Source organism: Carcharhinus amblyrhynchos, chromosome 14 (genome assembly GCF_965287045.1).
Source record: "Carcharhinus amblyrhynchos chromosome 14, sCarAmb.v2.hapA, whole genome shotgun sequence".
NCBI lineage: Eukaryota > Metazoa > Chordata > Chondrichthyes > Carcharhiniformes > Carcharhinidae > Carcharhinus > Carcharhinus amblyrhynchos.
The window spans coordinates 76,121,662-76,135,676 of record NC_137337.1 but is presented as its reverse complement, the minus strand read 5'-3'; the positions used below and the strand labels follow the sequence as shown (position 1 = coordinate 76,135,676).

General features: G+C 42.0%; 1 protein-coding gene across 1 annotated transcript in view; it reads right to left on the bottom strand.

The window, feature by feature from the left end:
• aven (apoptosis, caspase activation inhibitor) overlaps window positions 1-14,015 on the bottom strand; it is a 66,171-nt gene that overhangs the window by 49,684 nt on the left and 2,472 nt on the right. Inside the window, exon 2 of the mRNA XM_080203147.1 lies at window positions 10,839-11,004. Coding sequence (XP_080059273.1) covers window positions 10,839-11,004 — 166 coding nt within the window. The remainder of the gene's footprint in view (window positions 1-10,838; window positions 11,005-14,015) is intronic.

Below are 14,015 nucleotides of genomic sequence, written 5' to 3'. Positions count from 1 at the left end.
GAGGATTTTCACAGTAACTTCATTGCAATGTTAATGCAAGCCTACTTGTGACAAGAATAAACTTAGAATTTTCATCCATGCCATTTGAACAAATTATAAAATGTTGAGTCCGCAGCACAGATCCCTGTGGCACACCACTCGTTACGAACCCACTAACTACAGATTTTTAGTTGCTAATGAGTTGAAGGGTTCTGGGAAGAAGGCAGGAAAATGCGGATGATCGAATGGTGCAGCAGATTCTGCTCCTATATCTTACGAACCAAAAAAAGACCCATTTATGCCAACTCTTTTTCCTAATAGTGAGCCAATCTGTTACCCTCTATTCCATGAAACTTGAAACTGCCACTTTGGAATGTCTATTGCAAGCCACTCAGTTCAAGGGCAATTAGGAATGGGCAACAAATGCAGGCCTTGCCAGTGGCATCCACATGCCATGAAAGAATAAAAAAGAACTGAACAAAATTACAGATGCAATAGTTCTTAAGCAAGAGATGTGGGGAAGGAGAAGACTAAAGAGGAGGTAGTGAGGAGGTGGAAGTCAGGCATGACGTAACAGCAAAGGGGGTTGGTGGTGCAAGGCAAAAGGAGGTAGAAATGGGACAAGAAACAAAACATGGGTCAGTGCATCTGCTCCAAAAAAGACATGGGTCAGTGGAGAGCAGTATGTCAACATTTAACTGCATCTGCTCCAAAGAAAGACATGGGCAGTGGTTACGGTCTGAAGTTACTGAAATCAATGTTGAGTCCAAGAGTGGGATTCTCCCACTGTGCTCACCCCAAAACCAGAAAATCTCGCCCAAGGTCAACCAACCTTGGCATGGTCTGCCCCTCCACCTGCTCCAATTCCTGTGATGGGTAGGATGGGAAAACACCACCCTCCTCCCCCCCCCCCCCGCCCCCCGACAGATATCTGTGAAGTACCCAACTGAAAGATGAGGCGTTGTTCCTTAAACTTCATTGGAACAGTGTATGAGGCCATGGTCAAGAGTGGAAACGGCATGGAAAATTAAAAGCACTCTCATGTTGCTCTGGTCTTTGCCTCCTGTGTAAGTTCAACAATCTCTTAAAAGTTTAAAGTTTATTTATCAGTGTCGCAAGTAGACTTACATTAACACTGCAATGAAGTTACTGTGAAATTCCCCTAGTCACCGCACTCTAGCGCCTGTTCGGGTTAATGCACCTAACCAGCGCATTTTTCAGACTGTGGGAGGAAACTGGAGCACCCGGGGAAACACGCACAGACAGTTACCCAAGCCGGGAATCGAACCCAGGTCCCTGGTGCTGTGAGGCACCAGTGTCAACCACTGTACCGTTCTCTGAGTGTCACTCTCCCCTCCTTTCAAATTTAAAGTTGTGGGCTGGCCACATTCTCTCCGTTGTGGAGTGATGTGTCAGTGAACACAAAGGGGACCAGCAGTCCACATTTAATTCTTTGAAACCAGCCCCCTTGCACACTTGTAGGTTCACATTTTAACGGGATTAAGATGCCATTGCCTCTTACAGCACAGGGTCAATGGCACTATGGGGTGCAACCAATAGAAGTGAACCTGTGTTCTCGCTCCCTCGCTGGATGCACTCTGATAACATAAAACCAACCAAGAATTCAGCAAATTGGTATCTCAAGCATGAAAGGGACTCTGATAGTCGTCAATGGATTAGGCAGGCAAGCAGACAATAAATGATTCCAAACTGTATCTGGCATCACAAAATCTCTACGCAAAAGGAAAGAACCGCTTTTAATGTATTTTTTAAAGCTGGCCACATAACAGTTTTAGAATTATTTCTCAGAAAAATATCCCTACCACTCTCTACACTCAAAACAGCCAGCTTGGCATGAGGGGGTCAAATATGGTATTATCTTCAGCTAGCCCAGCAAGGATGAACCAGCAAGAGACAACTCCGGGTGTCGTTTTTAAATTATTTCCACTAATTCCACATGATGTTTGAGCTTCATAATATTCAAGGAAATGGCTCCAAGCTTAATAATTCAATAACAAAAAAAATCAAATAGAAACATTTATTAAGAGTCACAGTATTGTAAGTGAGAAATATGTAAAAAACACACAATCTGTCAGGTCAGCTGAGCACAATTTAAATTAATCCTTTAAGAATGAGCTTTATGAGTACAAACATAGAGAAACAATCAGTAGCTATAATATCAGTTTCTCCTCTGATTATCAGACATTGCTATCACTCAGACCCAGTGATTAATTGGTTTATTATGTATGAAAGCATCCGTCATTGCCTGAATTGAACAGCTCATTATCAGCAGGGTCTTGATGCCATACATTCTCATTGTCCCGAGAGATTGTGAGACATCTTGCCCTTTAAGATTCCTTTTCATCTTTTCACATGTCCAATGTTGTACAAATGTACTCGATAGAGGCTGCAAGAGTGAACATGATGCACGTACATCTCTGTCCTGCTCTGCCTATTCAAACTGAAAATGCAAAGCTGTGAACTTCCAGCAAAAGCCCTGTGGCTTGACACGATGTGATGATCAGCAGCAGACTATAATTGCGATAGACAATGGTAACCAACAGAACAAACAGGGAGTGGAGAGCCCAGCACAGGAGCTGCTGTGATAGTTGTATTTTTAAAAGATCACTGTGAACCTTTGGATTATTTTGGGTCAGTTGCTATGGCCTCATGGTGTAAACACAAGTGACAGCTTTTAATTTTTCATAAAGCTGTCAAGGTTGTCACGCAGAAGCCGAGGAAAAGTCTGAACCAGCATCATGAACAGCAAAGATGAAGGAGAAGGAGCTAAGGAAGAAATTCATTTGCAAGAAGGAGAATCTGCTAATACATGAGTTTCACATTTGTGAGGTGGGGCAAAAGGATAACAGATGGGATACGGCAATACCCCTATGCTTAGCTTTCTACCTTCAGAATCCGTTTCGAAACCAGCAGTCTGTGTGTTGAAGAAAGCTGGTCAGTGGAGATGAAGCTGTATGCATGTATACTGCTATTTTGTAAGTAAGTTCTTTGTGGCACAAATCTATTTAAAAATTAACTTGCACGGGTAGTGATTCTTAACACACTTTTTTTAAAAACCAAGTAGTAGGTTGTATATTGGTCTGTTTAAACAGTATCTTAGCCATTCTAAAATATTTGTGTTCGTCTGCTGATCCCTAACAAGTTCTGTTTCATTGGTAGATAATAAAACTCTCGCCAGGCAATGCCGTGTAATGTCTTGCACAGTTTGCATTCCCAACAAATAACTGGAAAACCACAAGTTTACAAGACAAACTTGTACTGTGGTCAACTGCTTGGGAAAGAAAAATTAATGTAGTTGAAAGGTACACCTTTACCGTTACCCCACCACATGTTTGATCTATACATTAATCATTCTACGTGACCTGGCTAACAAAATTTTGTGTTCACAATTCAGTTCATCATGCTCATTACAGAATATTAACCACATGTTTTAAGTTATATAACCTAATTTAGTGTGGAAAGTACTGTGGTCTCAGCATTCCATGTTATGCTTGCGGGCATAAAAAATTTTTTTTTCTCGAATTTGCAGAGGGAAATATAGACTATATATAGATAACAGAAATCTAGAAGCAACATGTAAGAAAGATCAGAAGAGCAACTATCACAGGAGTGACATGTTCTCATTAAAACTTAATGTGCAGATGTGTAAAGCTTGCCTTCAGAGGTAATCAGTCCATAACAGGGGATTTGCATTGCACAATAATTCTACCTATTTTGCTTTGACATCCTTTCTTTCAAAAAACACAATAATGCCTTATGAAACTATAACATTTTTACTCTTGGTAATGGAGGAAAAGCAGTAGCTGTAAAATCACTAATCCCAGACTAGACAGAAATCATTTTGTGCTGCTGCATTGCATATTAGTGAATACAGCTAACCAGATCTTTATGATGCTCTCCCTGACTCACTCAGTTGGTTTATATAACTTTCCCTTTCAGTGCCGATTCTGCTTGGCTGCTCAGATAATAACTGCGATGCCCGTTCTACTCCCTCAGGATCAAGTTACCTGCTATAGCTCCACTGCCCATCCCTGGCTTGACTGCATCTCGTACTAAATTGGAACGGCAAATCGCACATTTGAAATGTAGGGGAAAACAGAATTGTCTGGTTGCTTTGAGAGGGAAGGGTCAGACTTGTTGGATATTTCTAAAAGATCCTTAACATTGTTTCCTCATAGAATTCCTTCAGTGCAGAAGCAATGTGTGGGATTATTTAAATCAAATGAACTCCAAAAAAGCAAAGTTTATTTATTAGTCACAACTAAGACTTACATTAACACTGCAATGAAGTTCCTGTGAAATTCCTCTAGTTGCCACACTCCAGCGCCTGTTTGGGTACACTGAGGGAGAATTTAGCATGGCCAATATACCTAACCAGCACATCTTTCAGACTCCAGGAATCGAACCAGGGTCCCTGGCACTGTGAGGCAGCAATGCTAACCCACCATGCCACCCTATTGTTTTTCACTTGAAAAGTGGAAAACTACAAGCTTATATTGAGACCAGCATTTTCTCTCAATAGCTTAGTGGCAAGTGCACTGTTCGGTTGGTATTAAGATATGCACCCTTATGGCACATCAGGTTTGGTCCCTAATCTGTGTTGAACCAACTGATCTTAGCCAAGTCTGTGCTGAGAATGTAACAAGAGAAAAAAATGGTTGAAGTCAACTTTTTCGAATAGAATGCAGTGAACCTAGTATACCTAGGCACATGTTACAAAACTTAGAAAATTCCAACAGGATTAGACAGGGTAGATTCAGAAAGAACGTTCCCAACGATTGGGGGGGCGGGGGTAAGAGTCTAGAACTAGGGATCATAGTTTGAGAGTAAGGGGTAAACCTTTTAGAACTAAAGTGAGGAGAAATTTCTTCACACCCGGGGTGGTGAATGTGTGGAATTCACTATCAAAATAGTTGAAGCCAAAACACTGCTTGATTTCAAGAAGAAATTAGATAAAAGAAGTTATTTAAATAAGTTAAAATAAAAGAATAAAAGAAGAATTAAATAAAAGAATTGAATAAAATAAATAAAATTAAAATAAGAAATTAGATATAGTCCTTGGGGCTAAAGGAATCAAGGGATATTGGGAGGAAGTGGGGATCAGGACATTGAATTCAATGATATACCAAGATTAAAATGAATGTTGGAGAAGGCTCGAAGGGCCGAATGGCCTACGCCTGCTTCTAGTTTCTGTGTGGGAGGTGCATCATTAGGCTCAGCTGAAATGCATTCCACAGTTAAAATACATTCCTGACGTTATTGCCTAGGTTTAACAATGAAGGATGACTAATTACTGTCCTTCCAGCTACTGAACTATAGCCCCACCTGAGTCATTAGCTTCATGAGAGGAATGGAGATTGAAGAGAGGAAAATTCAAGGACTTTGAGTGTTCTAAATGTATTAGCAACAAATATATTAAATGAATTGCAACTTTAGAAAGCAATGGGGGGGTGGGGGGGCAATCGTTACACTAATTTAGCAGAGTGCAAAATAGAAAGATAAAGTTCACATTTTACGAATCATCTTCTCTGGACTGGTTTTTGTTCTGTACAAGCTCCATATGTGAACAGTGAGAAGAATAAATCGGGTTAAAGACAAATGATTTTATAATGTTTTCTTAAAGGTTGTCCATTTCCATCCTGTCTCTGTCCCCCTGTGCTGCTGCGATTCTACCCAAGTCTGTCACCTTTAAGTTTGATACCTGCAATGACCCAACAGTGGACCCCAATTTACATCACCTACCAACAGTTCAGAATGCTAAAGTCTCTGTACTGTCTCTCACACACACACACACAAACGTACCACAATCCCAGCCGCTGACTTTGCACACTGCAAAAGAATCAACTGTCGGATTGTCCCCTATCTCTGTAATCTCCTCCTCTAGTTATACGTGCCTGCATGCCAGCTCCCCGACATAAAATCACTCCTCAGTCCTCTGGCCATATGAGATTGCCCTCAGGAAGTTGGGAACCGTGGCTTATAGATTTAAAATAATTGGCAATAGAGGAAAGTTAAATAGAGGGGCAGCATGGTAGCACAGTGGTTAGCACTGCTGCTTCACAGCTCCAGGGACCTGGGTTCGATTCCCAGCTCAGGTCACTGTCTATGTGGAGTTTGCACATTCTCCTCGTGTCTGCGTGGGTTTCCTCCAGGTGCTCCGCTTTCCTCCCACAGTCCAAATATGTGCAGGTTAGGTTGATTGGCCATGCTAAAATTGCCTCTTAATGTCCTGAGATGCGTAGGTTAGAGGGATTAGCTGGTAAATATGTTGGGATATGGGGGTAGGCCTGGGTGGGATTGTGATCGGTATAGATTCAATGGGCCAAATGGCCGCTTTCTGCACTGTAGGGTTTCTATGATTCCATAAGGAGACATCTATTTTGTTTCTTTCTACATTGAAGCAGAGCTTAGATGGGTTTAAGGTTAAAACTTGACTCCTAGTTATTAACCTTTAATGCTGATTAACTTAAAGTGCAACTAGAACATTTGAATTCCAAATGCTTGAAAAATCTTCACCTGTGTGAAACTGAGATTATAGACTAAATATAGGATGAGTGCAGAGGCGTGCAATGACGTAGAATGCATGAACCAAAAGGGCGGTGGAAACAGGTCCCACTGGATCTTCCAGAAGGCAATTGGGATGTATCAGTGGAACAGGTTAATTTGCAGGTAATGAGGAAGAGGCAGGAATGTGATGACAAACTGGACAGCTTGTTCAAAAGGTCTGCACAAGCAAAACAGGTCAAACAGGTTCTGTCTATGCTGTGTAACTATCTGCCTTGTACAGGTTTGCAAATAATTATTCTTTGTGAAGCATCAGAGGCTGCACACAGTTTAATTTGCAATTCTTCCAAGCAGTCAAATACCACATATCACTACTATCTTAAAACAGCCGTAATTGGTGATGGAACCACTATACAATCATCCCGTGCTATTCCCTATGTACCATTCCATATATGGTGCCTGTGCACAGACTGTACTTCAAAGCTATATGTGCAGGGTTAAAATCTGTCACAATCAGAAAGCAAATGCTAACAAAGGAAACAAATTAAATGCATTCAGTAAGCACCAAAAAGGGCAATCTTTTTATTATTATTTGATTCTATTTATTATTGTTACATGTATTAGCAGACAGTGAAAAGTACTGTTTCTTGCGCGCTATACAAAGCATACCGTTCATAGAGAAGGAAACAAGAGAGTGCAGAATATGGTGTTGCAGTCTTAGCTGGCGTGTAGAGAAAGATCAACTTAATGTGAGGTAGGTCCAATCAAAAGTCTGATGGCAGCAGGGAAGAAGCTGTTTTTGAGTTGGTTGGTATGTGACCTCAGACTTTGGAATCTTCTTCCCGACAGGGGAAGGTGGGAGAGAAAATGTCCAGGGTGGCTGGGGTCCTTAATTATACTGGCTGCTTTGCTGAGGCAGCGGGAAGTGTAGACAGAGTCAATGGATGGGGAGGCTGTCATTGTGGCGCAGCATTACCCTGCCTATCTCTTCATTTATCACACATAGTGTATATTTGCTTAAAAACTCTGAAAGTCTGAAAAGTTATGCTTGCAATCCAACAGGCAGGAATGAAGAACTAGCGTGAGGTCAGGACCTCAGCAGATTGATTGAACAGGAGGAAGAAAGATCCATGTGGAGAACATGGGAGGAAGGCAGGCAATATTAACAGGGAGGGAACGAATGATGCAGCAAGACTGACGTAAAAGATGCGGCTGCTGGTCCAGCAATTTCCAACACTTTGTCTCCCCGTAATAGATATTTTTCCTAAATCAACAGGAAACCAAAACAACTGAACAAGAATGAACTGACGTAAAATGCTAATACAGCATCGAACCATTTAAATTTTAGGGCAAAGGGTAACTTATTTATTTCATGAATATTGATCATTATAAAGTCGAGCGTACACGACCACCTGACTAGTTCAACCTTGGATTTTCAACACCAGCTCCTTAATCAAGTCTGGGGTTTGCAACAGATTTCAAATACTATTGACGGAGAATGCTGCATGGTCAGGGGTGCTGTTTTTCAGATGGGACATCAGACCAACACTCTGTCAACCCGCATTAGAGTTCTACAGCGCAGAAGGAGGCCATTTGGCCCATCGTGTCTGCACCGACCACAATCCCACCCAGGCCCAATCCCCATTAGCCCATGCATTTTAGTCTAGCTAGTCCCCCTGGTACTAAGGGGAAATTTAGCACGGCCAGTCCACCTAACCCCCACATCTTTGGACTGAGGGAGGAAATCGGAGCACCCGAAGGAAACCCACGCAGTCACAGGGAGAACATGCAAATTCCACACAGACACTGACCCAAGCTGGGAATCAAACCAGGTCCCTGACGCTGTGAGGCAGCAGTGCTAACCACTGTGCCACCGTGTCGCACTGGTGTATGCAAAAGATTGCTTGACACTATTTCAGAGAAAGGCGTTTTCCCAAGTGTCACGGCCAACATTCCTCCCTCAACTATGATTGCCACAGATAGATTATCTGGACAGCCATTCATTTGCAGGACTGATCTTGTTGTGTACACACCGCCTGCCACATATACCAATCAAAAACAGTGATCCAACTTTGAAGGTAATCCTATATTGCATAACACTCTGGGACACTGTGAAGATGTGACAATTGCAAATTCTTACATGCAAACTTTTTTACGTGTAGTTGTACAATACAATAAATACAATATTAAAATGATCACGTAGTAGGCACTTGCTCAAGAACTTAAATTTAATCTAATGCTAACTCATTAGTAAATTGCAAGTTGATTTTTTTTGGCCTTTTGATCTTAAATTCTCCCTGCATCTAAGTGGCTTTTCTCCCACATTCTGAAAGATGTGCTGGTTAGGTGGATTGGCCATGCTAAATCCTCCCTCAGTGTACCCAAACATGCGATGGAGTGTGGTGACTAGAGGATTTTCACAGGAACTTCATTACAGTGTGAATGTAAGCCGACTTGTGACTAATAAATAAACTTTAACTTCTATTTTCACAGTAACTTCATTGCAGTGTTAATGCAGCCTACTTGTGACACCAATAAATAAACTTTAAATTAAACATGGATAGTTCTTCACAATCCATGACCTTGATTTCTGAGGTGCCAGCCTTGCCATTCGCTTTATTCATACTTCAATGACTTTTGGTCTTACGTTGGACTGTACAGCATCAAATCCCTGTTTTATTGCTGTGCACATCATTTAATACAATACAATACAATAACTACAATATTAAAATGATCACGTAGTAGGCACTTGCTCAAGAATTTAAATTTAATCTAATGCTAACTCATCAGTAAATTGCAAGTTGATCAAGAAAATAACAGGAAAATATAACATGTTACAATAAAATTGAAGCACAAAGCTATTTCAAAATCAGTTAGCCTTTTTATACCTACAATAATTTACTATTATGGTAGATATAAAGAGGATAACTGGTTTTGAAATAATTTTGGGCTTCAATTTTATTGTAAATGCAATACTTCCTTTACACTGAAAACATGACAGTTGTAGCGATCTTCAATTTCTGTCAAAGGCCTGGAAGTACAAGGCACTGATACCAACCAGTACCAGCCTCAAATCTGACCAGGGATCTACAAAACTGGAACTTGAGAGTTCCAGTTAGCAAAAAGGCCCAACACATTGCTTGAATATTGCTGGAAAGGGAGGCAAGTTGCTGATTGAAACTTTTCGTCTTACGCCCATCAAGGCAAACGCAAGAATGATAGTTTGAAATTTGGCATTTTTGCATTTGTCCTGATGAGTGCAAGATAAAAAGCTTCAGAAACATCGGTGGGACTTTTCTTTCCCCACTTCCCATCGTTTGCACCCTCTGCTGCCGGGGAACCCACAGCAACGCTGGTCGGCGGAACCAAAAGATCCTGCCGGCGGGGACAGCTGGAAAATCCCGCCCAATTCCTCTCTACTCAGTAAGAAGTCTCACAGCCAGGTTAAAGTTGAACAGGTTTATTTGGTATCATGAGCTTTCGGAGCGCTGCTCCTTCATTAGGAGGGCCGTGTTAATATAGGTAGCTTACAACACCTGCAAATGTGCCACACTGCAAGCCCATCTGACAATCTTAAAATGGTTGTCAGTGTAATTTGTAGCATGCTGAGGGTTATTTAGCAAACACTGCCCAAGTGCAAAATCACATCTCATGTTTTCAGTTTTGCAAGCAGCAGCTGGTCAGGTATGGTTTGTACCTTGCCCGATGCGAATAGTGGAAGGGACAGACTATTAGTTACGATCTGCCAATCTTTAAGGGTAAAGCCTACATGCACTGAAATTTGTGTAGCACATTCATCATTTGTGTGATGGGCAGAAAAGTCTTTACAGTAGGTGAGTATTGCAGGAGCTACAGATAAGTCTTTACAGAGCTTAATTCTCCCTCAGTGTACCCAAACAGGCACCGGAGTGTGGTGACTAAGGGATTTTCACAGTAACTTCATTGCAGTGTTAATATAAGCCTACTGGTGACACTAATAAATAAATTTTAAACTTTTAAACAGAGATGATTGGTAAATTCAATCAAGAAGCCAAGGGTTATTTTCATGATTATCCTACACTGAGCAGTTTTGCAGGGGACAGTGAGGTCTGTTTGTTGTAGTCCAGTCAGATATGGCAATCGATGGTTAAACCAGTTGAATGCCAGATATGCTGAAGTTCCTTAGATTTGAGGAAGCGAAGCTGCCTTGGCTAAAGTACCTTTCCCCACCAATGTCCAGAATTAAAAAGCAATATTGCATTCCAAAGTAACTCGAAAAGATTTTCTATTTAAAGTTTGAAAGTTGTTATGCACTTGAATCTATTTTGTATATTTGAAGAACATAGGTCCCCTACCTGCAGAGCTCAGCAGCACATTGTAATCTGTACCTCGCGAAGGTTCATCGCTATCTTCCTGTTCCTTTTCTTCGATTTTGTATCTATCCCAGTTTGAAACTATTTGTCTTCTAGAAAATTCATTTGGTTGATCATAATCTTCCTTTACATCCACATCATCTTCATCCTTTCAAATTAAAGAGACGTGAGTGTTAAAACAAAACATCCTTGGGAGACCAAATCCTTTTGGTGTTCACTACCAATATCCAATATAGAATCGAACCATAGAATCCCCACAATGCAGAAAGAGGCCATTCAGCCCATCGAGTCTTCAATAATCCTCTGAAAGAACATCCCACTCAGACCCTTCCCTCTGTTCTATCCCCGTAACTTCACACATTTACAACACGCACCTAACCCTCTACATCTTTGGACACTAAGAGGCAATTTAGCATGTCCAATCCACCTAATCTGCACATTTTCGGACATGCAACACACTTTTGTATTCCACCAAAGCCTCTTGAGGCTATTTCCTTGACCGTACGAAAACATACATATGAAGGAAGCATAATCTCGTTCAACTTCATAATCCACTCCTGCTGGAAAAGGGATGAAAACCCTGCTGATATCAATCTGACACACAAGGACCGTCCAGCCAACACCACCCTTCTCCCCCACCATCCCGTCCCTGCCCCACCAGTCCCCCAATACCAAAGGGTTTAGAGCCTTGGACTGGATATTTGTGGAATGCAATTTAATGGGAGCGGATAGCGTGAAAATGGAGATGAGGCTGTCCAACACAGTTAACTTAACAAGTTTCACAGAAAATCTTCCTTGCGCAGACACCTGCTTCAAGTTGAGGAAATTAAGAATGATCGCTGGGGGAGGCCGCAACTGACAGCTTTTCTCTGCGTCTTTATTCCACGGGGCACCTGTAGTTTTCCTGTGCAGATACTGTCTGTTTCTGATCCACTACAAAACAACAGGAGCTAGAGTTTTACAGTAATCCACTCGCAGTGGGGTATCCCAAGGGTGTGCAGAACATTATGTCGATACAAAGGGGAAAGAATCCATCTGGGTAGTGGCTCCAGAATGTGGTCCACTGCCCGTTATAGGCAGAGACAGTTCCATTGCAGACAACAGATTTAAACTTCACAGTGTCCCTTGCCAACTTCGAAGGACGGTAAGAAGTCTCACAACACCAGGTTAAGGTTATTTCACATCATAACTCCAAAGGGTGGCATGGTGGCATAGTGGTTAGCACTGCTGCCTCACAGTGCCAGGGACCTGGGTTCAAATCCCAGCTGCGGTCACCGTCTGTGTGGCGTTTGCACATTCTCCCCGTGTCTGCATGGGTTTTGTCCAGGTGCTCCGTTTTCATCCCACAGACCAAAAATGGCAGCGATTAATCATCATGAAATCCCATTTGGCTCATCGAGTCTGCACCAACTCGGTATCTTACTCAGCCCCACACTCTGCCCTATCCTCATGACCCCATGCGTTTATCTGGCTAATTTCCCTAACCTACACATCTTTGAACGCTAAGGGGCAAATTTAGCATGGCCAATCCACCTAACCTCCATTTCTTTGGAGTGTGGAAGGAAACCGGAGCACCCAGAGGAAACCCACAGACACGGGGAGAACGTGCAAACTCCACACAGGCAGTGACCCAAGCCAGGAATCGAATCCAGATCCCTGGCACAGCAAGGCAGCACTGCTAACCATTGTGCCACCCTGCTGCCTGACACAAATATCATATTTGAGAGGTTGACATTGGTACTAGATTTGGGCAAAAATGAAATCCTGAAAAGATTATTGCAATGAGTGGAATAAAGTATAAACCAACAGCAACGAATTCATATTAATTATAATTCACTTTAAATCATCTGAATAAAAAAGAATTAAAACTTAAAAGTATAAATGTTTCAAGCACAGCCCAGTGACACAATGGTTAGCACCGCTGCCTTGCAGCACCAGGGACCGCTTTCGATTCCCAGCTTGGATCACTGTCTGTGTGGAGATTGCACATTCTCCACGTGTCTGCATGGGTTTCCTTCGGGTGCTCCGGTTTCCTCCCACAGTCCAAAGATGTGAAGGATAGGATGATTGGCCATGCTGAATTGCCCTTCAGTGTCAGAGGGATTAGCAGGGTAAATATGTGGCGTTACGAGAATAGGGGCCTGGGTAGGATTATGGTTGGTGCAGACTCAATGGGCTGAATGGCTCCCTTCTGCACTGTAAGATTCTATTCCATTCTATTCTAAGCAATCATTTGCCAGTATTTATTTCCAATAGTATTTATACCTTTACTATGAAATTGAATCATTAACAGTTCCAGGATAATACTTTGGTTTTGAAATTTTGCAGCTTTGATCCTTTAAAATCTCAGATCAACCCTTAAATGAGATATATGAGAAATTAAAGGTTTGGTTTAGACTAAAGGTCATGGGGCCGACTTTTACACACTAAATCCTTAAAATTATACATAATACTCAAGGAATAAAAACAAAGTGCTATAAATACTCAGCAAGTCTGGTACTACCTGTGAAGATGTGAACAGAGTTCATGTTTTGATCACATGTGTCTTGAGGTCTGAAGTTCAGAAATCATATTGGACATACATGTTAACACTCTTTCTCTCTCCACAGATACTGTAAGAAGTCTCACAACGCCAAGTTAAAGTCCAACAGATTTATTTGGAATCACGAGCTTTTGGAGCACTGCTCCTTCCTCAGGTGAATGGAGAGTTGGGTTCACAAACAAGGCATATATAGACAGAGACACATTGCAAGGTTGGAATGTGAGTCTTTACAGGTAGGGAAGTGCGAGTGGACAGAGGGATAATCACAGGTTAAAGAGGGTGTGAAATGTCTCCAGCCAGGACAGTTAATGAGATTTTGCAAGCCCAGGCCAAATGGTGACGGTTACATGCCGTGAAGACATGAACCCAAAATCTTGGTTGAGGCCATCCTCACGTGCGTGGAACTTGGCTATCAGTTTCTGCTCAGTGATTCTACATTGTCCTGTGTCTTGAAGGCCGCTTTGGAGAACACTTACCAAAGATCAGAGGCTGAATGCCCTTGGCTGCTGAAGAGTTCCCCAACAGGAAGGGCACGCTCCTGCCTGGCAATTGTCTCAGGGTGTCCGTTCATCCACTGTCGATGTACCACTTCCTGCAGCACATCACATAGACAACAT